The 24,121-nt window shown below is 47.7% G+C and overlaps 1 protein-coding gene and 1 long non-coding RNA gene across 3 annotated transcripts; one reads left to right on the top strand and one right to left on the bottom strand.

The window, feature by feature from the left end:
* Positions 1–119: 119 nt before the first annotated feature.
* Positions 120–1,740, bottom strand: LOC117593910. The gene is made up of 3 exons (XR_004575359.1): positions 1,648–1,740; positions 486–520; positions 120–378 (listed from the first exon to the last, which is right to left on the bottom strand). It is a non-coding gene; the product is annotated as an uncharacterized LOC117593910 (long non-coding RNA).
* A 5,666-nt stretch (positions 1,741–7,406) lies between these two features.
* Positions 7,407–13,246, top strand: LOC117593909. Of its 2 annotated transcripts, XR_004575357.1 has the most exons (3): positions 7,407–8,860; positions 8,952–11,002; positions 12,485–13,246. XR_004575357.1 is itself a non-coding variant. In XM_034290563.1 (2 exons), the coding sequence occupies exons 1-2, from the start codon at positions 7,750–7,752 to the stop codon at positions 9,095–9,097; spliced, it is 1,257 nt and encodes a 418-aa protein (XP_034146454.1). In that variant the 5' UTR covers positions 7,407–7,749; the 3' UTR covers positions 9,098–13,246. The 2 variants fall into 2 exon arrangements, 1 of the variants encoding a protein (XP_034146454.1); XM_034290563.1 differs by having other exon boundaries at positions 8,952–13,246.
* Positions 13,247–24,121: the final 10,875 nt, after the last annotated feature.

Raw genomic sequence — 24,121 nt, 5'->3', positions numbered from 1 at the left:
TAGAAAGCAAGAAATTATAATAGCTTGATTATATTTTTTCTTTATTTGATCCGGCCGAGTGAAGCAGGTTTTACAATTGAAAATTGTAAATAGTATACCAACAAAATAGTATTAGGAAAATAGACATGGCTTCTGTGGTAGAAAGTTTATTTTGAGTGGCGACGTTCGTCATTTATAGCAGTTCCATCAGGTAACTTATGTCAGAAGTGTTACTACAGGATTTTTGATAAATGATCCTGGCCATTATCTTGTGGCAGCATAAACGACATTTGTTGTCGTATCCATCCTTTGACTTTGGGCTGACCTATTTGTTATTTGTCTCTTCTGTTGAAAGTTCAGTGCTGCGTAATTCAAGTAGTCTGTGTCTTGGGCTGTATTCTGTAGTGTAGAAATAATGATCAAAAAACACACTTATCAAGGCTGTCAAAACACTGTTAACTTAAAGATGTGTACACAAATGAATTAATTATGACAATTTCTATTACCTGGAAATGTGGTGGCTGCATTTGAGTCTCGATAACTGAATAAAAATGATATGCTTTAGCACACAATCAATTCAAACATGTTGTTATTAATGTTAATGTGTGAAATAACCACATTTTGGATTAAGATAATGTCTTCTTAAATGGGCCTTATCTAAGAAGTTTACTTTACTCCTAGCGTGAATACAAGCATAAGTGACCAGAAGATATCTGCAGTAAATGTTTCAAGTTAATGGTTTAAATATGTTTTCTACAACCACATTTCCAGTTGGGACGCTGCGTAAAATGCAAATAAAAACAGAATGCAATGATGCGCAAATCATTTAAACTCTATATTCAATAGAAAATAGTACAAAGACAACATAACAAATATTGAAACTGAGATGTTTTTTTGTTTCTTGAAAAATATATGCCCACTTTAAATATGATGCACCATGAAGTTGAGAAACCTCTGCATGCAAGGGACAAGGCAGAAAACCAATATTGGATGGCCGTGATCTTCGGGCCCTCAGAAGGCACTAAATTAAACACAAACACGATTCTGCAGTGAAAATCACTGCATTGTTTCACGAACACTTCAGAAAACCTCTGTCTGTCCTTTCTGGGCCCGAGCTCATTTAAGATGGACTGAGACGTGAAAAATGGAAAACTGTCCTGTGGTCTGACAAATCAAAATGTTGAATCATCTTTGGGAATCATGGATTCAGCGGGCCCCGGAGTAAAGAGGAGAGGGACCATCTAGCTTCTCATCAGTACACATTACAAATGCCAGCATCCATAATGGTATGGGGGTGCATTAGTGCACATGGCATGGGAGACACGGCATCTATGAAAGCACCTTTAACGGTGAACAATATATACAGATTTTGGAGCAACATCTTTTCATATGAGAACACTGAAGAAATGAAACTTTGCTACAATGTAAAGTGGTACAGCTTGTATAACAGTGTACATTTGTAATACCAGGGCCACTGTATTTCAAATAAATTCACAGTATATTTTCTTTTCTCCCTTTTCTGCCTGCAATTTCATCACAACCAATTTCATCTAGGGCCCTGTCTAATCGCAACAACCCTAACCCATAGCCTAAACAGAGGTGGTTCATCTTCAGATGGTTAATTCTGAGGCATGTCTTGTAAAAAATGCCTGTGGTCCCCCATTGTACCTGTGTTAGCATGTTGTCTGACTTTAAGGAACAGAAGGATAATGACTATCAGGAGGACAGCAGTCACACCACCCAGGAACACAACCAATGGGAAGAGATCTACAAGACAGGTAGTTCCTTTACACTCTCTTATCATATTAAACATTATTTAATTATTGTTGTTTAATGAGAGAATAAAATGTTTTCATTGGTTTAAAGATTTTCTCTTAAATATTTTCTAAATTATATTTAAACTAATAAGAAACTCACTTTCTTTTGATGCCTCTGGTATTTCCTCAATTTGGTTGTACTCTGTAACTTAGAGGTTGGCAAAATAATTATCACTTCGGAAATTGAAAATAACTCATACATCATATAAAGCCTCTAACGGACAGTCTAAAAATAATATTCCCTTAATTATTATGAGTCAAATACACTGGTTATAATTAAAATTAATTCTTGATTTAATCTGAGTAAATGTTACATCAGAATATAGAATATAATGTGTATCAAAATCTAGAGTCTTACCTTGAACATTTAAACATGTTGCATTGACAAAAACCATGTTCTTAGTATTTGAAAAGAATCCACAGAAATACAAACCACTGTCAGCTATTTCCAATTCTGTGATTTCAAGGAAGATGGTGGTGTTGTTGCTGTACATTTTAAAATGTCTATTTTCTAAGTAATAATCAACTGTTGATGAATGAGAGGTGTACATAGTCGAGATACACACAGGCTCTGATCTGTTGACTTGTTTAAACCAGGCTACATGTCCCACAACCATTGAAATATTGGAGCACAGCAAGGTGATGGACTCCCCCCTATGTACCACCATAGTCTGAGACTGGATAAACAAAACAGGGAACAAACCTGAAACACAGAGAACAACTATAACTGCTGATATGATACAATATTTCAGAAATGAGCAATAGTCCTGCACTGAAAATTTTGTTAAAATATACAGTGAGTCTTCTTCAAATGCAATCAATTTTATCCTCCATATTAGGTTTAACAGTAGGTTTAACTTACTCAATCCATAGAGAAGTAGAGATGGTAGTGAAGTTCTAGCCATTCTGTGTGAGGATCTATTCTGCCCTGTCTGGCTGTCAGAGAACGCCTCTTAATTCACTCTGAGATCACAGTGATATTTAAGAGGATTTCATTGAAAGGGGGCGTTGGTATTACATTATAATGTCTACCACGGAAAATTAAAAACAAATGTGGCTATGAAAGATTTCACCTCTTAACTCAAAGTCATAGGTTTGTGTTGCATGTAGAAGAGGTCAAAGTCAATCGGATCCCAGGGTCTTCACAATTCTCTATTAGTCAAATAGAGCACGGCATCAGAGACTTTTCAGAAATATAAAAAAAAAATGTTTTAGAGATGGTTGTATCAGATTTATTTTAGAAATGAAAGTACAATTGAAAACTCCCTGGACATTTGGTTGAAATATCAAGTAAACTGAAACACTAGTCACTTCTGTATTGGTTAAACTGTAGTCACCACCAAAGCCCTGGTTCAACTAAATCTAACTGTCATAACCAGTTCTGTTGATTTGTGTGCCTTTGTCCACACATATGATTTCTTAGCAGAACAACTGTGACAAAGTAACTTTGGTTTTAATTTCATTTATAAAAGTTAATCAAACTCACTAACAAGTGAAGAATTATGTTCATGCATTGTGCATTTTCTAAGATCTCTGTGGGCCTAGAAAGCATAATAAATATTTGCCTTATAACTCCATTAAATTCCATTTAATGGTGTTATAAGACCCTGGTACTCAGGAGGTGTGGGCCAAGACCTAATGTCCTCCTAAGTTTGAACAGAGCAGGGGACAAAGAACATTTAGAGAGTTTATTACTTATGTTTCCAAGGATCTACAGTGGAGAAGGAGAACTGACCCTACTCCCCTGACACAATAATATAGCAGTATAAAACTTTAGGGCTGAGACAGGGGTGTCCAGTGACACTGTGGCCCTATCCAGGGGAGGCCCCAGACAGGACCCAACATGCAGGAAGTTAATCCACCCACATTGCGAAGCATCAACCAAAGGGATACCAACCAACCTCAACCACCCTAAAATGAGGCAGAGTATTGTCAGCAGAGTTCACCCCAATTGCAAAATGGGCACAACGGAGAGACGACAACAAGCCATTGACTCCACCCCCAAATGGCATTGGCACTCTCTAACTGTCAAATGTAGCACTAAGATCAAGAAGCAACCGAACTAATGCAGAGCCTTCATCTGAGGCCATTAGGAAGTCATTTGTTACAGTCTCAGTGCTATGATGGGGTCTGAAATTGGATTAGAGCATTTCAAATATGTAATTCTTTTCAGGAAGGCATTCAGTTGTTGGGAAACACATTTCCATAAGTTTTTTGAGAGCAATTAATTACGTTCAACATTGGCTGACCTAGCACAGGAAGTAGCTCTTTAAATAGTTTAATTGGGTTTAGTTGACGATTTGTGGGTTTAGAACTCATTACTAATTTAGTGAACATGTTGAGCGATACAGTTAGTCAGGTGGACATCCGTCAGTCAGGTGGACATCCGTCAGTCAGGTGGACATCCGTCAGTCAGGTGGACATCCGTCAGTCAGGTGGACATCAGTCAGTCAGGTGGACATACGTCAGTTAGATGAACATCCGTCAGTCAGGTGGACATCAGTCAGTCAGGTGGACATCAGTCAGTCAGGTGGACATCCGTCAGTCAGGTGGACATCCGTCAGTCAGGTGGACATCAGTCAGTCAGGTGGACATCCGTCAGTCAGGTGGACATCCGTCAGTCAGGTGGACATCAGTCAGTCAGGTGGACATCCGTCAGTCAGGTGGTCATCATGAATGGCCTCCTCAATATGGTATCATCCGGTACCTAGACAGTTATGACCCTAAAATGAATGACTGTGTTGAGTTCATTGGAAGTGTGACCCAAAAATGAACCATAAGGTTGTCATGAGTTAGTAGTTTTAATTAAGAATACTCAGGAAGAAACAGAGAACAAAGAAGAGGGCCCCCATCTCAGGGGACTCTCAAAAGGATGGTCAGATGGCGTTATGGGTAAAAGTGTTTGTATAAAAGCCATGGTCCCGGACTTTGAAGTGCTTTTTGTTTTAGTCGTTGTGGACTTGGTTTTCCACTACATAATTGGCGAGCCAGCCAGGAGTTAGACAGAGACATTGTTGCTTTAATGAACCACCTGGAGAAATTGGACTGAGTTACACAAACGGTGGCCACAACAAAGGTAAGCAATTTTGCTTTTAGTTAGTATGTTTGTGTAATTCAGATCATATAACTCTGAGGTGGGACATCTAGCACTGGTCTTCCCAAATTTAACGAACCTTGAATGTTGAATGCACACAGTATTTTTGAATGCATATGGTATTTTTGAATCCAATACATTGTATGCATGCTGTAACATTGTAAATAAGTGATTGTGGTTAAGGAAAGCCTCGGACGAGTAAAGGGCCGGCAGTGGTTGTGAATGGGTGCCTGTCCAGTAGAGACAGCACAGGTTAGACCGGCGGGACAGCGCACAAATGACCTTTGGTAGGGCAGCCGGGGCACAGGCTGGCTGGTGCGTGTGTGTGATCGACTCACGGCTTTATACAGTAGCCTCGGTAAAAAGCCTGCGGGTGTTTGTGGAAAAGGCTCTACCCATTACGGTGACCTGTGGGAGTGACTGGAGACACCAACAGTTAGGGGTAAAATAGACCCGCAGCTGTGCGTCTGTGTGTGTTAGAGATACGGTCCGACGGGGTTCTTCCTCCGCACAGGAGTGTGACAGGAGTCCTGTGGACGCGTGCGTGCACGAATGAGTTACACAGAGTTGGTTAAGGTGGCATTCCTCTATAGGAGAGAAAGAGAGGGACGCGGTTAACTTAAGTCTGTGGGAGTGTGTGGGGAAGTTTAGGTTTTTGTGTCCAGTAATCTATATATGCATTGTAACAATATATGTGTGTGAAAAGGCCTGTATAAATGTATGTGAAAGATTGGGTGTGGCGAAACAGATTTCCGTATGTAAGAGTGTGAAACGAGTATGACGAACGTGTGCATGAGAGGAGAGCGTCTGGAAGGGTACCCGGGTGTGTGAGTGTGAAAATTCCTTAAAAGCAGTGAGCCTGAAGTGTGAGAAGGGAAGAGAAGCTGTGTGCTTGGGGGTGTGAAAGCTGTGAGAGTGGCTGACTACATGCAGAGAAGGAGAGAAGTGCTGTTGTAAGTATCACAGTGTTTAAGTAATAATTTGAACTCAGAAATTGTTCGGTGATTACGATTAGTAAGTAACGAAATGAGTGAGGAGACCACAACCTCCAGAGTATTTATGAAACGTAACTTTTGCAGCACTATAGACCACAAAATATTCACATATATTCACATACAATTAATGACCATAGTAACTTGCGCAAGCTCGAACGTGAAAAAGAGCAGGAGGTTATGAAAATGTTTCTGGAGGAAGGAAGGGGCCAGTTAGCCAGTTTGGCCCAGGCCCGACGTATGTTACAGAGAGATGAGGAGAGGACAGCTGAGAAGGTTAAATGGATCGATGAGCCCCCGCCTTACAAGGGCGCACAATGCCCTCTAGTATCGGCGGTAGTAACGATCAAAGGAGAGGTTGAGATGGAAAGGGACAAACCCTGGGTGTCTTCCCCTTTGGGGAAAGGTGGACGGTCCAAGGGAAAACCTGCCCTTCAACTAGATTGTTACAAAGAATGTATAGATTGGTTGGAGTGTAATAAGACGGGAGGGGGGAAATCAAGAGACAGGAAGAGCAAGTCCAAAAGCTGTCAACGTAAGCTTGTCCAGCAGGTAGAACAACTTAGGGAGTCGCAGTGGGGGGAGTCAGATCCACAGGATGACACAGACAGCCAGGCAGAGGAGGAACAGGAACAGTCTGAGGAAGAGTATGAGGGGGCCGCAGCTGCTCCTGGCCGCTATGGCAGGGAGCCAGAGGGTAGACTAAGGAGCGCACACACATTAAAAACACCCAGGCACTATACCAAAATGGCACCTATTCTAGTTAAGGGGCATCAACATCATTATGTACCATGGCCAACTCAGGAAATGGAGGGCCTGGTTGTGAAATTACCTAATCTCCACAATGGGGCTGGAAAATGGATTAGAGTGCTTGAAGAATTGACCACGGGTAAAATACTGGCGACGGGGGACATCAAAGCCTTGCTGGTCAGAGTGCTGGGTACGACTAAAGCGGAGGTGGTGCTCAAAGATGGTGGCATGGCATGGACAATCGGGAGTGTTGTCGGAGATGGGCGGTCCTTCGATCCCTACAGACATTTGTTGTGGAAGGCCCTGAGGGAAGAGTTCCCTGCTGTGGTGGACACTGTTGCTTTGAGAGGGGCTCCACTGGGGGACACAGACAGCCCTGCTGAATACTTACAAAAGCAGGCGGACAGATGGAGAATGGAAACTGAACATGACCCAGAAACTGACAAACTTGTGTCTCATATGTTCAGGAAAGCGTTGGTGGAAGCAATGCCAGCTCCCATAAGAACCAAGCTGGAGGATGCTGTGGGGGTGACTACATCAAAGACTCACAAAGAATTTAGAGACTATTTCGTTCATGCTGTTGACAGATACAGACAAAATGAAAAAATACTGGCTGAACAGGGGAGGGATATTCAGAGAAAACTCAAAACTCAAACCCAATTACAGCTTGATACCTGACAAAAAGAAAAAAGACCCAAGCTCCGGTTACTACAGAGGCCTCACCTGACACAATGGCGCCTATCCTCCAGGGAGGTCAACGCCCAGCACAACAGCCACAGGCTATGTATGGACCTCCCCAAAAACCAGTGGCAAATGTGTATACACAGCCCCCAAAAAAAGATCAGAATATTGGAAGGTACCAACCTCAGAATCTAGGTGGGCCCGGGGCCCTTAGGAAAGCCTGTTGGGGTGTCAACAAGAGGGGTACATCAGACGATTCTGTCCACTGAACCTGTGGAACTCCACTGCATTTAACCCGGCCACCAATGGTCAGGGTTGGCAGGGAGGCAACCGGGCCCCAGGGGTGTGGCAGCAGCCGCCAGGCCCGCCCAGCCAAGGTCCCGTAAATCCTTATGCAGGACCAAACCAGCAATACTGAGGAGGCCCAGAGAATCCTATGGTGGAGGGTCAGTTTGTAACACTAACATCACAGGCTGACGAGGAACCAATGCTGCAGGTTCGTATAAATGATAGGGGCACACCAATGATGGTAGATACTGGAGTTACTTACACTTGTGTAAGTCCAAATTACGCCTCTCACCTCCCCAAGTCAGGTAAATATGCTAAGACAAAAGGATTCTCGGGACAAACGCAGCTAATACCCATGACAGCTCCAGTCAAAGTAACCACGAGCGGACGCTCGATAGAAATTCCTATTTTAATATCTGAACACACTCCTGTAAACTTATTAGATCGGGGCGCCCTGTGCCGGCTGGGGCTACAAATTCAGTGTTCACCAGATGGGATAATCATAGATAACTTGGGAATCAAAACTCAATTGTCAATTCACCAGGCACCATTGGCTAACGTGTACTGGATTGGTAACATAGAAAACGCTGTTAGGGAGGTCACTTGTAAGTGGGGTTTGTACATTGAAGCACAATTACCACAGGCTAGACAGCCAGCATTAGCCTACCATTGCCCTCTAAAATATGATCCTCATCAGGAGTGCATTTTCGAGCAGTTGTGGTTAGATACAGTAAACGGTAAGCCAGTTCACGCTGTGTCTCAGTACTTTGTCATTGGTAAACAGGGTGTGGCTATGGAAATAACTGATGCTGAAGGTTCAACTCTGATAGCCGATTGGTTTGATGTATCCGGATCAGTCCCCCACATCACACTGCTGGTAAACGATGGGTTCAAAGCAAAAGACCTGGGCCCTATGATGAAACATGCAACGCAGGTTGCATGGGTCAAAACTGACAATCCCCTAATCTTCTGTTCTCCTGAAAATTATCTCATTAAAATCCTTTGTTTTGCAGACATTATTGGGGAACCTCAGGAGGTCGAAGTCACCACAGGTCAGCAAGTGCAGATGGGGAAAGTGGCAGACAGGCAGGAACAGTTACGGGAGGAGATGGAGCGGGTGGTCCTGGAGCACTTGTGGTCTCGACATGACACAGATGTAGGGCTCGTTAAATCAGCTAGTCCTGTGTTCATTAAAGTGAAGCCAGGGGCCAAACCGGTATGGAAGAAACAGTACTACATGAAACCAGAGGCGGTGGCAGGTATTGAACCCACCATTGGGGGTCTAGCAGAGGCAGACGTGCTTGAGGAAAGTTAGCGATTGTAACACACCTTTGTTCCCTGTTCTAAAAGCAGATAAGCAGAAGTGGAGACTGGTTCTCCACGATGCCATTGGGTCACATTTCAACACCAGAGGGACCGTTCAGACATTTAGTCATGGACTATGTGGATATGATAAGACCAATCCATGGAAAACGGTACATGCTGGTGGTAATTGATAGGTTCAGCAGGTGGATAGAAGCAACCCCCTCGAAAGATCAGGGAGCAGGGACAGTAATAAGGTTCCTGACAAGAGAGGTGATGCCTAGATTTGGCATACCGTCAGAAATCAGTTCTGACAATGGGTCGGCTTTTATTCAAAGGACACTGAAGCAGGTGATTCAACACTTCAACATCAAACAGAGGCTGGGTTGTGTTTACCATCCCCAGTCCCAGGGCATGGTAGAGAGAGCAAACGGCACGCTAAAGACCAAGATCAATAAGATCTGTGCCAGCACAGGTTTGAATTGGGTTGATGCTCTACCAATAGCACTAATGAGTTGTCGCATGGAAGCTAACAGAACCACGCATCTAACACCGCACGAAATGCTTACGGGTCGACCCATGCCTGTGCCTGAGCTTCAAGGCCCTCACGAAGGGCCTCCTCTGGAGCAATTGGAGCTGGAATTCAGGGAATATATCAGGCAACTAACTACTATACCTGAGCTTATTTACAAACAGGAAAGTGCGCGGGTACCGGAGCCAGAGGACGATCAGCCCAGGGCGGTGGTTCCAGGAGACCAGGTTTACATCAGGGTCTACAGGAGGAGGTGGAAAGAGCCCAGGAGAGACAGGCCACGGTGACGGCGGTACGAGTGGAGGGCAGCGACACGTGGTGCCACCTCAACCATTGCACCAAGGTCCCACGAGGAGCGGAACAACATGAGGAGGATAAGAATGCTGATCTTCCAGGCACCCCCAACGCCAGAGAAACTGGTACCTTCGCCGGAGCCATCCGAGTCCAGCAGAGAGGCGCCAAAGCCTGCTGCTGACAGCTCTGGGGCTATGGTTGATGCTGCCGATCCTAGGAGAGAGGGGACGGGCGACGGCAGAACGGATCCCTCAACTGGTGCCTCCGCAGGAAACATCTAAGGGGGGCCGCACCCTCCTGACATCAGTAGGAAACAGTGTCCCATCACCGACCCCACCGACCTCGACTGACACTACAGAACTTATTACTGACCCTAGAAACCCAGACACTGACCTTGACAGGAGGAATGAGGCATGTACAGCAGCATTATTAGCAATGCAGGAATAGAAATCGCAGTCTTCATTAGTACAGACAAGTCTGGCAATAAGGACGAAACCACATGGTTAGGAAGGGTAGAAGAAAAGGAACAGCAATGGAAGATTGTGGGTCACAGTGGGAAAGGGGAGTGTGGCCCGCAGGACAGAGAGGAGGTTCAAAGTGAGGTATTTGGTTAGATGCAGTCGAAGGAAATGTAGAGTGAACGCGACACCTTCTGTTACTAGAGCCAGAGCAGAACGGTTGCTTGAGAGAGTCAAGCCCACCTTATCAAAGAGAGAGAGAGGCTGGGGAGAAAGGAATGGGGAATTATGGGGCCTAGCGTGGGATAGAGAACTAGGTAGTGCAGACTCCGACACCTCGGCGAGGGAAAAGAGAAGATTAAGCATGTGGTGTACTCAAAGCTAGAGAGGCTAGAATACCCGCTAAAACCAGCGATGAAGCCCAGAGATCGATAATGGTAAACACCCAGGGTGGGGAAACACTGTGTTCTTGGGCAGATAGTGGCCTATACGGTCAAGCAACTTGGTCTGCAGGTAAATGTGTCATCACTGTACATGAGACAAGTGGCAGATGGGATATAATTGTGCAACATAATAACGAGCATCAGTTGTCTCTCCAGCTAACCATTACCAGATTCCCGGACGGTACCGAGAACCATCCAATAGAATGGTGGAACCCAGATGAGGGTGGCTCAGGGGAGGAGTCATCACCTACGGCGGCAGTAGGAAAGGAGCCTCTAGTCCCTGTATCCAGGGCAGGACGGCACGCAGCCCCAGGGGCCACGGAAGGGTGGAGATGGCTCCCTGTACCCACGACAGAACAGGCCTTGATTGAGGTACCCACTCACACTCCCTCAATAGAAGCAGAGGATAATCATATCAAGGCAGTTGAGAGATACGGGTTGAATAGATGGGCTCAGTATACAGCCATGCAGCACGAGATGGATAATTGTTTAGTATGCTCTAGAGCAGGCCTGGGAAGTATGGTCATTGTGCCCATTGAGAAGGGATGGCAATCGTGCCTAGACGAGGGTTATGGAATGCTGGGATAGACGACGAACGGCTCTACAAGCCATGTACTGCAACATGTTTAGCGTGGTTGGGAAACAAAAAACTTCAAACTGAAATGAGAAGCCTACGCCTTGAAACAACGTTAGAATGTCAGGACTTAAATATTAGAATAAGTAAGGAAATGGCAGAACACACCCTCCCTGAGAGTGGTTTAAAGATATTAGGTAGACCTGCCTGTTACTATACCACAGGAACTGTTTCAGTAGGACACTTTCTCAAATGTAAAACTCTTATCAATTTGGACAAAGGGGAGTTAAACATGATGCAGTCAGGGGAAAAATGTACCCTATCCCAAAGGAAAGGAGTAAGAAGCATTTACCTAGACCAAGACCAGGCTATAGCTGACATATTCTGGATATGCGGGGGAGGAAAGCTGAGGCCTGTGTTGCCGAAAGGGTGGTCTGGCACTTGCGCCAGGGTTAGAGCAGCACAGGATGTATCAATAATCCCACATGTTTTCTCGTCTCCAGGAGAAGCTCAGCAAAGTGAGGATGCACCAGTTAGGCCTCAAGCTAGAAGGGCATATACACCAGATCCAGTAATTGTCATTGACGCAATAGGACAGCCACGTGGGATCCCGAATGAGTTTAAGGCCAGGAGTGAGATCACCTCAGGGCTAGAATCTATATTCTTATGGATAACACCCAATAAGAATATGGAGTGGATTAACTACATCTATTACAATCAGCAACAGTTTATCAGCTACACTGATGCAGTAGTAAAATGACATGGCAGAATAGACAGGCCTTAGATTGGATCCTAGCAGAAAATGGGGGTGTCTGCGTTATGTTTGGGGAACAGTGTTGTACTTTCATTCCTAACAACACTGCACCAGGTGGTACCTTTACCCAGGCCATGGCTAAGCTAAAACGACTGAGACAGGAAGTTATGGATAATGCAGTTAGGGACGCTCATGCTTGGGATTGGTTCGAACTTTCGTTTGGTAAATGGGGGGGCTATTCTCACTAAGGTAGGGATAGTTATTGGGATAGTATTAGTGTTATTTGCATTAGGCTCATGCTGTGCCGTTCCTCTCCTCAAAGTATACTTGACCCGGACTGTGAACGCTCAAATGCTGCTACGGGGAGCTCAGAACTCAGACAACAGCCCACTAGTCAACCCCCGTGCAGGACATCCTGGACAGTATGTTAACAGAAGTGGAGCCCCTTGTGACATGGACGGTGAACCATTGTACGAGCAGCCGACTGACCCTGTTGCCAGGTGGCAATGTCCTTCTTCTCTTGCAGGCATTGATGGACGGCCCGACCCGAATGCTCCCCTGGTGGAGGCCTTCGTGAACCAGTTGTATGAAGAAACGGGAGAGGTTTATGTCGGAATGGATACAGTGGGGAAGAGTAACCCTTCTAATCCACAGCGGGATGTTAAAGTTTATGATAAGATACCGCGCAGACACTATCCATGCCCATATAGGATGAGTCATTGCCAGTATTGCAGCAAATGATGCCCGGCTGAAGATGGACACTATCACTACCCTGAGCCCTACAACTGTGCCCTCTACCAAAGGGGGAACTGCCCCCTGTGTGCCAGGAAGGACTGTGCACCGTTGGACATCAATCTTGGAGTGGGACTGTTCTCTAATAAAGGTGATGTAGGGACCTCGGATGACAAAAAAGCATTGTGGGGGACACATACGGACTTTTAGTATTTTTATATTTCTTGTATCTTTTTGTATTTCTTCTGTATCTTTTTAAAGTACTGACTGTGTTTCTATTCTTTGTTTATTACCTCATACCGTTCTACCTCATGTGATACGGGAATATCTTATGTAATCAATCTTATTCTGTCTCATGTAACCACTATTCTCATGTGATCTCTATTATGCTGTCTCACGTCTAGATTAGTCATTGTATTTACTTTGCTTTTATCTATATACTCATTTGAAACACCATACTTTGCTAAGGCTCAAAAAAGAAACCTGCACACGCTTACACACACCCATATCCCACAGATTGGATAGGTTGGTGAGTCTTTTACTTCCACTCAGCCAGAAGGAGGGGAAGAGGTTTGACTTCCAGCCTCTGGGGCCGACGGGCTACGAGGAATGGGCATTAAGATGTTTGAGTTGATTTCAACCCTCACATGGATACTAAGGTACTCCTCCTCACCTGGCGGTCTCAGGCCTAAATTTAAGTGGCTCTGTCAAGCCACTAAGGGGGGATATGAGAGGGATTTTTCTGTAAGTTGCTTATAATCACACGTGTTATGAATATATCAATATGCATGTTTAATTAATCTTTTTATGAAATATTATTAATATGAAATCCAGACACACTGACAGCGACTTCCCGAATGATATACTCCGCCCACACACACACCTGGACAGTGAGCTCTCATCATGATATGTACATCTTGACCCGGGGGTCATCATGAATGGCCTCCTCAATATGGTATCATCCGGTACCTAGACAGTTATGACCCTAAAATGTATGACCGTGTTGAGTTCATTGGAAGTGTGACCCAAAAATGAACCATAAGGTTGTCATGAGTTAGTAGTTTTAATTAAGAAACAGAGAACAAAGAAGAGGGCCCCCATCTCAGGGGACTCTCAAAAGGATGGTCAGATGGCGTTATGGGTAAAAGTTTTTGTATAAAAGCCATGGTCCCAGACTTAGAATTTGGGTGTATCTGCAGAAGGGATTTAATGTCTGTCACTCTCCTATGATTTTCATTAAAGTCTATTGGATTCACAAGTTCCTGAGTTGAAGTGATTTTTGTTTTAGTCATTGTGGACTTGGTTTTCCATGACAACACCAATATATCCAATTCATGTGTACGCCAGTCTCAAACTGAAATCCTGCAACCTCTCACATTTGCATCCCAAGCAAGGTAAAGGTCTTGGAGGGAATGTTTTTCTCACATACAGTAACCAAAATATGGAGGTGTCACGTTTTAGAAAGGGAGACGGCGTACACGAATGTTGGTGTGTTTCCTTTTTAATAAATAAAAACAAAGAAAGCGGAGTGCCGGGCACTACAAGACGCTCAGGAGTTCCAGGTGTACAGAAAACATGACACGCGCACAATGACCAACAGGGACAGGGAGAAATGGCTGAACTAAATACACAGACTAACGAGGGGAACAAAAACAGGTGGGGGCTAAACACAGGTGAAATGAATATACCGATCAACTGAAACAAGAACAGGAAAGACCATAGAAGTACAAGACAAGTCAAGGACAAACAGAAAACACGAAGTGGAACGGTCCTCTCAGGCTGGGACCATTACAGTACCCCCCCCCCCCCCCTCACCCAAAGGCGAGGACACCCGGACGCGCCAAAACAAACAAAGGGGAGAACGGATAGGGCACCAAGGCGGAGGCTCAGCCCCGGGACGGATACCAGGGACAGGAACAGGCAGAAGCTCCCTCGTGGTGCATTGACCAGGGACCTTCGGAGAACCAGGAGCAGGGACAGCCAGCGGCGGGTCGGGAACCGGCGGAGGGCCAGAAGCCGGGGGAGCCGGCGGGAGTTCAAGAGCCGGGGGAGGTTCAGGAGCCGGGGGAGGCACGGGCTGCCGCTTCTGGCAGGTAGGAGGCATGGGCTGCCACTCCACTTCTATGGCTTGCCTTTTGCTCTAACATGCACTGTCAACAATGGGACCCTTAATCAATTGAACTGACCAGAAATGGACTCCGATGAAGTTGTACAAACATTTCAAGGAATGATCAATGAAAACAGTATGCACCTGAGCACAATTTTAAGCAAAGGGTCTGAATACTTAAATGTGTAAATGTGATCTTTTTTAAATATGAATTTACAAACATTTTGAAAAAATGTTTTTGGCTTTGTCATTAAGGGGTGTGTTGATGAATAGAATATGGCTGTAACGTACCATAATTTAAAAAAAGTGAAGTGGTCTGAATACTTTCCGTAGGCACTTCGCAACTACATAAAAGAAAGTGGAAACTGGCAGGCACGGCTAGAACAACTGAAAGGTGGCCAGATTGGTAGGTGATAAACTATCTGCACAGTTTATCTGAGAAAAGTTGGTTAACCATAATTTGTGGCTGAAAATGAGAATATGTTTTCGGTCCCACTAAAAATAAATATAAAAGACCATATCTTGTTTTCATATAGACTGGAACCCTTCTCTCTTTTCTTTCGTAAAAAGCATGCTGTCTGATCAACTCTCCAATTATTTCTCTCAGATCAAATGCCCAGTTGTATCATCACTAATTTCAAAATGGCTTTCCCAGATGTAGGGAGATGTGAGGACTGGTGGGGCTATCGGGACCCGCCGTACCGGTTCTCGCAGCCAGCGACTGGCCACCGCCGCCCGGGCCTGCCGTGGACTGGCCGCCGCCGCCCGAGGCCGCGGATGACTGGCCGGCGACGCCCGAGGCCGCGGATGACTGGCCGCCGCCGCCCGCAGCGCCCTCACCTGCCCAGGAGCCCCCACATCGTCCCGCGGTGCCCTCACCTGCCCAGGAGCCACCGCCAAGTCCCAAGGCGCCCTCTCCTGCCCGGCAGCCGCCGCCTCGTCCCACGGCGCCCTCGCCTGTCCCGGCCTCTGCGGCGCCGTCGCCTGTCCCGGCTCTCCCTGGCCCTCCACCGGCTCTCCCTGACCCTCCGCCGGCTCTCCCTGACCCTCCGCCGGCTCTCCCTGACCCTCCGCCGGCTCCCCCGGCTCCCGCTCCTCCGCCGGCTCCTACTCCTCCGCCGGCTCCTGACCCTTCGCCGGCTCCCCCGGCTCCTGCTCCTCCGCCGGCTGCCAACGGCTCTCCCTGACCCTCCGCCGGCTCTCCCTGACCCTCCGCCCGCTCCCCCGGCTCCCGCTCCTCCGCCGGCTCCTACTCCTCCGCCGGCTCCTGACCCTTCGCCGGCTCCCCCGGCTCCTGCTCCTCCGCCGGCTGCCACCGGCTCTCCCTGACCCTCCGCCGGCTCTCCCTGACCCTCCGCCGGCTCCCCCGGCTCCCGCTCCTCCGCCGGCTCCTACTCCTCCGCCGGCTCCTGACCCTTCGCCGGCTCCCCCGGCTCCTGCTCCTCCGCCGGCTGCCGACCTGCCGCCGGCTCCTATTCCTCCGCCGGCTCCCCCGTCTCCTATTCCTCTGCCGGCTCCTATTCCTCCGCCGGCTCCCCCGGCTCCTGCTCCTCCACCGGCTCCTATTCCCCCGCCGGCTCCCCCGTCTCCTGCTCCTCCGCCGGCTCCTACTCCTCCGCCGGCTCTTCCGCCGGCTCCTGACCCTCCGCCGGTTTCCCCGTCTCCTACTCCTCCGCCGGCTCTTCTGCCGGCTCCTGACCCTCCGCCGGTTTCCCCGTCTCCTATTCCTCCGCCGGCTCCCCCGTCTCCTCTTCCTCTGCCAGCTCCTATTCCTCCGCCGGCTCCCCCGGCTCCTACTCCTCCGCCGGCTCTTCCGCCGGCTCCGGACCCTCCGCCGTCTCCCCCGGCTCCTGCTCCTCCACCGGCTCCTATTCCTCCGCCGGCTCCCCCGTCTCCTATTCCTCCGCCGGCTCCCCCGGCTCCTGCTCCTCCGCCGGCTGTCGATCCGCCGCCAGCTCTCCTGCCGGCTCCTGTCCCTCTGCCGGCTCTCCCGTCTCCTGGCCCTCTGCCTCCCCGGCCTGTCCCTGCGGCTCCGCCTCCCCGGCCTGTGCCGGCGGCTCCGGGCGCTGAGCCTCCGCCGGTCCGGGTGTGGTCGTCCCGGTCTTGCGGTCGGGAGCCCGCGCCTTTGGGGGGGGGGTACTGTCACGTCCTGGCTGTGCCCCTAGCCATCTCTGCGCTGGGCTCGGGGCATAGCCAGGACAGGACAGGAGGTGGCCTTTAGCCACCTCGGCTCCTTTTTTTGGTTTCCCCAATTGGAGGCAGGTGTTAGTTATTGCCTCCAATTGGGGACCCTATTTAAGTTTAGTTTGTAGGCCCCAAGTGTAACGTTTCTTAGGTAGGAAGCAGAGGCAAGTGCAATCAACAATAATTTAAAGGAAAATAGTCCAAAACAAAGACTTGTCAAGCTTAGAAACGGCACATGAAACAATAATCCACAAACAGTCCTTGAACAACACTGGCTAAATACCATACTAACAAGGCAACTGGAAACACCTGTTCACAGTGCTCTGGTGCTGATAGCACAGAGATAGGTAGAGGACTTGTAGCTTGACTATAACACAGGACAGGACTGAATGTAATAAGAGCAATAACAACAAAACATAACTAGTACTCCGGGGAGGATGAACGGTAGACAGAGGGGATGGCAGGGGTGGTCGTTACATCACCCCCTCTCCAAGGAGCGGCTCCAGCCGCGGAGGAGGGCAGAGTGCGAGGACGACCACGCTGGCGAGGGCCAGGACGGTCGGGACGGCGACGGTGAAAGTCGTGGCACAAGGAAGGATCCAAGACGTCGCAGGCGGGCACCCAACTCCTCTCCTCTGGCCCGAACCCCTCCCAATCGACGAGATACTGCAGGCGCCCCGCACGCCTCCGGGAGTCCAGCAGGTCACGCACAGCATAAGCAGCCTCACCGTCGACATCCAAAGGAGCAGGGGGGTCTGCGCCTCCCCCTGTTGCATCAAGAGGACCCCTTACCGCCGGCCTGAGCAGGGAAACATGGAAAACGGGAGAGAGTTTCATGTGTGCCGGGAGCTGTACCGCAAAGGAAACGTCATTCACCTGCCGCAGGATGGGGAACGGCCCAACGTAACGGGGAGACAACTTTCTGCATGGGGTGTGCAGTTTCATGTCCCTGGTGGAAATCCACACCCTGTCACCAGGCTGGAAGATAGGGGCGTCGCCCCGGCGACGGTCTGCATGTGATTTGAAGCGTCGGACAGCACGCTGGAGGCGTGTGTGGGCAGCGTTCCATAGAGTTTCAGCGCGCCTAAACCACTCATCGACAGCCGGGACCTGCTCAGAACTGCGGTGCCAGGGTGCCAATGCTGGTTGGTAACCAAGAACGCACTGGAAAGGTGTCAGGGCAGTGGAGGAGTGGCGAAGTGAGTTCTGGGCGATTTCAGCCCAGGGTAATACATCTGCCCAATCGCCTGGACAAGAGCTGCAGTATGACCTCAGGAATCGCCCTATTTCCTGGTTGGTCCGTTCCGATTGGCCGTTTGACTGTGGGTGATAACCAGATGTTAGATTGACGGCTACCCCCAGTTTTCCCATGAAAGATTTCCATACACGTGACGTAAATTGAGGACCTCTGTCTGTCACAATCTCTTCGGGCAATCCGTAGATACGGAACACATATGTGAACAATGCTTCCGCTGTTTGCATGGCTGTGGGCAATTTAGGAAACGGAACCAGTCTACAGGCCTTAGAAAAGCGGTCTACAATTACCAGGATGACTGTCGAACCCTTAGATACGGGGAGGTCAGTAATGAAGTCCACAGACAGGTGGGACCAGGGTCTCTGTGGGATAGGTAAGGGCTGCAGCTTACCGTAGGGTAGGTGTCTTGGTGTAGTGCTTTGGGCGCACACCGAACAGGAAGAGACATACTGGCGGACGTCCTGGGGCATCTGGGGCCACCAATATTTTGCCTGTAGCGTGCCCAAGGTGCGTGTAATGCCTGGGTGGCCTGTGGCAGGAGACGTGTGTGCCCAGACCAAAAGCTGATCTCTATAGGTCTCTGGAACATAGAGACGCCCCGGAGGGCAGTTAGGAGGTGGGGGGTGTCTCACCTGTTCCTGTTGTATTTCCGTATCCACCTCCCACTGGATGGGTGCGACGATGCGCGAGGGGGGTATCACTGGCGTCTCCACAACGTGCCTCTCCTCTCCGTCGTGCATGCGCGATAGCGCATCGGCCTTCCCATTTTTTGTGCCTGGTCGGTATGTGACTGTGAAATCGAAGCGGGTTAAGAAAAGAGCCCATCTAGCCTGTCTGGGATTCAACCGCCGGGCCTCCTTCAGATAGGCCAGGTTGCGATGATCTGTCCACACCTGGAACGGACATCGGGCCCCTTCCAGCCAGTGCCTCCAGTGTTTGAGAGCATCCACGATCGCTAGCAATTCTCTGTCTCCCACATCATAGTTTTGTTCCGCTTGGTTGAGTTTCCTGGAATAGAAGGCACAAGGGAACAACTTGGGTGGCGTGCCTTGTCTCTGTGAGAGGACGGCCCCGAGTCCTACTTCGGAGGCATCCGCCTCCACGATGAAAGGAAGATCTGGGTCCGGGTGTTTGAGTATCGGGGCAGTGGCAAAGCGATCCTTCAGAGCGGTGAAGGCCGCCCTTGCCCTGTCATTCCACTTCAAGCGCGGCGAGTTCCCCTTTAACAGACTGGTGAGAGGATTAGCCACCGTGCTGAATGCTCTGATGAAGCGCCGGTAGTAATTAGCAAAACCCAGAAATCGTTGTAACCCTTTTATAGTAGTGGGTACCGGCCAGGTTCTTACCGCCTCCGTTTTGTCAACAGCCATGTCCAGCCCGGTGTCTGTCAGTTGGTAGCCCAGAAAGGCCACAGACGTTTTGTGGAAGAGGCACTTCTCCGCTTTCACATACAGATGATGGCGCAACAGCCGTTTCAGCACCTCTCGTACTTGCTGCACGTGGGAGTCATATGAGGGTGAGTAGATGAGTATATCATCGATGTACACTAGAACACATGAGCAGAGTAAATCCCTGAATATGTCGTTGACAAAAGCTTGGAACACAGAGGGAGCATTCGACAGACCATAGGGCATCACCATGTATTCATAATGACCCGAAGTGGTGCTGAAGGCTGTTTTCCACTCATCCCCTTTTCTGATCCTGATCAGATTGTACGCACTGCGTAGATCTAACTTAGTGAAGTACTTGGCACCGTGTAATCTTTCGATGGAAGATTGTATGAGAGGTAACGGATATTTGTACTTTACCGTGATGTTGTTAAGAGCGCGGTAATCTACACAAGGACGGAGCCCCCCATCCTTCTTCTTGACGAAGAAAAAGCTGGAAGAGACTGGTGAGGTGGAGGGCCTTATGTATCCCTGTGCTAGGGATTCGGCTACATACTTTTCCATGATCTCGGTTTCTGCTATGGAAAGGGGGTAGACATGGCTCCGTGGATACTCTGCGTCCTGGAGGAGGTCAATGGCACAGTCCCAGGTGCAAGGCAAGGCAAGGCAAGGCAAGGCAATTTTATTTATATAGCACATTTCATACACAATGGTCATTCAAAGTGCTTTACATAAATATCCATTTGACAGAGGAACTGTTACAGAAATAAGAAATAATAAAAACCATTAAGAATATAAAATCAAATACAGAACAGTGAAGAAATAAGAAAAATTAAAACCGTTAAGAATATAATGTCAAATACAGTTTAGAATAAAAAATATAATAAAATAAAGGACAGTGAAAACAGTCGGACGGACAGTGGCACAGTGCTCATTCATTAAATGCAAAGTAAAATAGATGTGTTTTGAGTCTGGATTTGAATGTGACTACTGTAGGAGCACATCTGATCTCTTCTGGAAGCTGGTTCCAGCTGCGACTGGCATAATAGCTAAAAGCAGACTCTCCTTGCTTAGAGTGAACCCTTGGTATTTCTAGCTGATGTGATCCTAATGATCTGAGTGTTCGTTTGGGTTTATATTCATTGAGCATATCTGCAATGTATTGAGGTCCTAGGCCCTTGAACGATTTATATACCAGTAGTAATACTTTAAAATCGATCCTATATGTAACTGGCAGCCAGTGTAAAGACCTGAGGACTGGTGTGATATGATCATATTTTCTGGTTCTGCTGAGAATCCTGGCCGCGGCGTTCTGTACGAGCTGCAACTGTCTTATGGTCTTTTTGGGAAGGCCAGTGAGGAGTCCATTACAATAATCCACCCTGCTGGTGATGAAAGCATGCACTAGTTTTTCTAAGTCTTGACTAGAAACAAAGCATCTAATTCTTGCAATATTTTTCAGATGATAGTATGCTGATTTAGTTATTGCTTTGACATGACTACTGAAGTTAAGGTCTGACTCTAGAGACACACCGAGATTCCTGACTTGATTTTTAGTTGTTTGACCTTTAGAGTGAAGGTACGCGTTCACCTTGAGAACTTCATCTTTATTTCCAAACGCAATAACTTCAGTTTTATCTTTGTTTAACAGAAGAAAGTTTTGGCACATCCAACTATTTATTTCATCAATGCATTGGAGCAGGGAGTCAATTGGGCTGTAATCGTTTGGCGATAGGGCTAAGTAGATCTGTGTGTCATCTGCATAGCTGTGATAAGAGATTTGGTTCTTTCTCATTATTTGGCTCATTGGGAGCATGTACAGGTTGAATAGGAGTGGCGCAAGAATTGAGCCTTGAGGAACTCCGCATGTCATGGACGTCCACTCAGACCTATGGTCTCCTATATAGGTGCGGTGCGGAGGCAGATGTGAGGCCTTCTTCTTACTGAACACCTCTTGCAGGTCAGTGTATTCCGGTGGTACAACTTCCGATAAGACCACCGCTTCATCAGGACTCTCAATGGAAGTGAACTGTATAGACATGGGCACAGAAAGGCATCTAGAAGCACAGGCGGGTGACCATTGCGACACACATCTATCTTGCCAGGAGATGGTGGGGTTATGTTTCACCAACCAGGGCATACCCAGCACAACAGGATGGGTAGGAGATGGAATAATATACAACCTGAGCCGTTCTGTGTGATGGTCACCCAGTCTAATAGTCAATGGTGTGGTGCGCTCTGTGATCTTACCGCTGCCGATGGGTCTACCATCCACAGCCAATACCGGGATAGGGACAGACAAAGCTTCTACTGGCATGCTCCACGAGCGCACCAGGCCTTCATCAATAAAATTCCCTGCTGCCCCCGAATCTATTAAGGCCGCTATAGGACTCAAGGCGGGGTAGTCAATCAGGGCAACGTTAAAGGTAAGGACGTTTTTGGATAACGTGAGACCAGAGAGAGTGAGTCCTACCGTTGGGGGCGAGGAAGGAGAAGCCTTCTGAGAGCGCTGAGGACCGCGTAGATGATGGCATTGAGAGACCAGGTGTCCGCTTTCCCCGCAGTAAAGGCACAGACCCATAGTCAAGCGGCGTCTCCTCTCTCCTGGTGACAGGCGGGTTGAGTCCATCTCCATGGGCTCGTCGAAGGGGGGGGTGACTGGGGTTAGAGGAGTGCGGCCTGCAGGTTTCCGACGAGCACGTAACAGACGATCCAAACGGGTGGCCATTGCGATAAGCTGGTCCAGAGTGGCCTCGTCGTCCCTACACGCTAACTCCACTTTAACCTCGTCTCGTAGTCCGTCTCGGAACAGCGAAAGCAGGGCGGTGTCGTTCCAGCCGCTGGCTGATGATAGAGTGCGGAACTCTAGTGCATATTCCGCCGCCGTCCTGCTTCCCTGACGAATATGAAGGAGACGGTCGCCTCGCTCTCTGCCCACCGCTGGATGATCGAAAACCGCCTTGAAGAGCTCCACAAAGTCCCGATAGTTGTCGAGTTCGGGTCCTTCACCTTCCCATAGAGCGGTAGCCCACTCTAGAGCCTTGCCTGTCAACACTGAGACTACAGTAGCAACCCTGGCTCTATCTGATAGACGGGAGCTGGCGCGGTGCGTAAAGTACAGATCACATTGTAGGAGGAAGCTCCTACAACGCTCAGGGTGCCCATCATATCGTTCGGGTAGGGCCAGGTCGGCTCCGCTGTGACTACCAGTAGGCACAACGACAGGAGACTGGGAAGGAGAACTGAGTGAGCCGGTAGCACTGGTAGTGTCCATGCGTCGTAGCCTATGCAAAACCTCATCCATGGCTACCTCTAGGTTAGCCAGCTTGTCGTGGTGTTGACGCAACACCCTGTCTCTTTCTTCAAGAGCCCCAGAAAAATCCTCTTGTTGAGCTGCCTCCATATGGGTGGATTATTCTGTAACGTTTCTTAGGTAGGAAGCAGAGGCAAGTGCAATCAACAATAATTTAATGGAAAATAGTCCAAAACAAAGACTTGTCAAGCTTAGAAACGGCACATGAAACAATAATCCACAAACAGTCCTTGAACAACACTGGCTAAATACCATACTAACAAGGCAACTGGAAACACCTGTTCACAGTGCTCTGGTGCTGATAGCACAGAGATAGGTAGAGGACTTGTAGCTTGACTATAACACAGGACAGGACTGAATGTAATAAGAGCAATAACAACAAAACATAACTAGTACTCCGGGGAGGATGAACGGTAGACAGAGGGGATGGCAGGGGTGGTCGTTACACCAAGGCGTGGTTCATTTTGGTTTTGTTTATCCTGTGTAAGGAATACCCACGTCACTGGTTGTTGCCTTTTGTTTTGTTGGAGTCCTTCTTTCTTTTTTTCATTAAACATGGATTACCTTACCTACCTCTACTCTGCGCCTGTGTCCTTTTCATCCCACGACCGTGACACTCACTTTGTGGTATCTCCTCACTTCTGTTAGGCCCTGTAACTCAGAGTTTGTTAATGTAATCATCACATGTGAAAGTGAAAATACTTTATTTTGAGTGTCCCAAAAGTGTTTCTATAGATACTCAGATTATCTACTGATTATCGGTAAAATTTGAATCTGTAAATCTTCTAATTGTAAACTTGATCATAACCTCATTCTAAACCTTTACCCCAAACCTTATTCAAAACTTAACACTAACCTTATCAAGCCTTTGCTTATGAATAGATAGTTTGTTGAAAGCTTATTGATAGTATTACTATTTATAGAACATCTACAAATGGAAGTTGGGACTCTCAAAATAACAGAAAAGACTATGGTTAGCAGTTATTTGGTTTAGTCAGCTGAAGAAAAGTCAAACAGCAGATAAAGTTTTTAACAGACTAATAAAATCCTCTTATTTATTATTAGTCAAATACATTGGTTGTAGTTAATTTAACTCCTGATTTAATTTATTACATGTTTCTTCAGCTAATGTTACGTCAATATTTACACAATTATATTATATTTCAAAACTCGACTCTTACTTT

This window comes from Esox lucius, chromosome 24, assembly GCF_011004845.1.
Source record: "Esox lucius isolate fEsoLuc1 chromosome 24, fEsoLuc1.pri, whole genome shotgun sequence".
Lineage (NCBI taxonomy): Eukaryota > Metazoa > Chordata > Actinopteri > Esociformes > Esocidae > Esox > Esox lucius.
The sequence above is the reverse complement of the archived record's forward strand: the minus strand, read 5'-3'. Positions and strand labels throughout refer to the sequence as shown.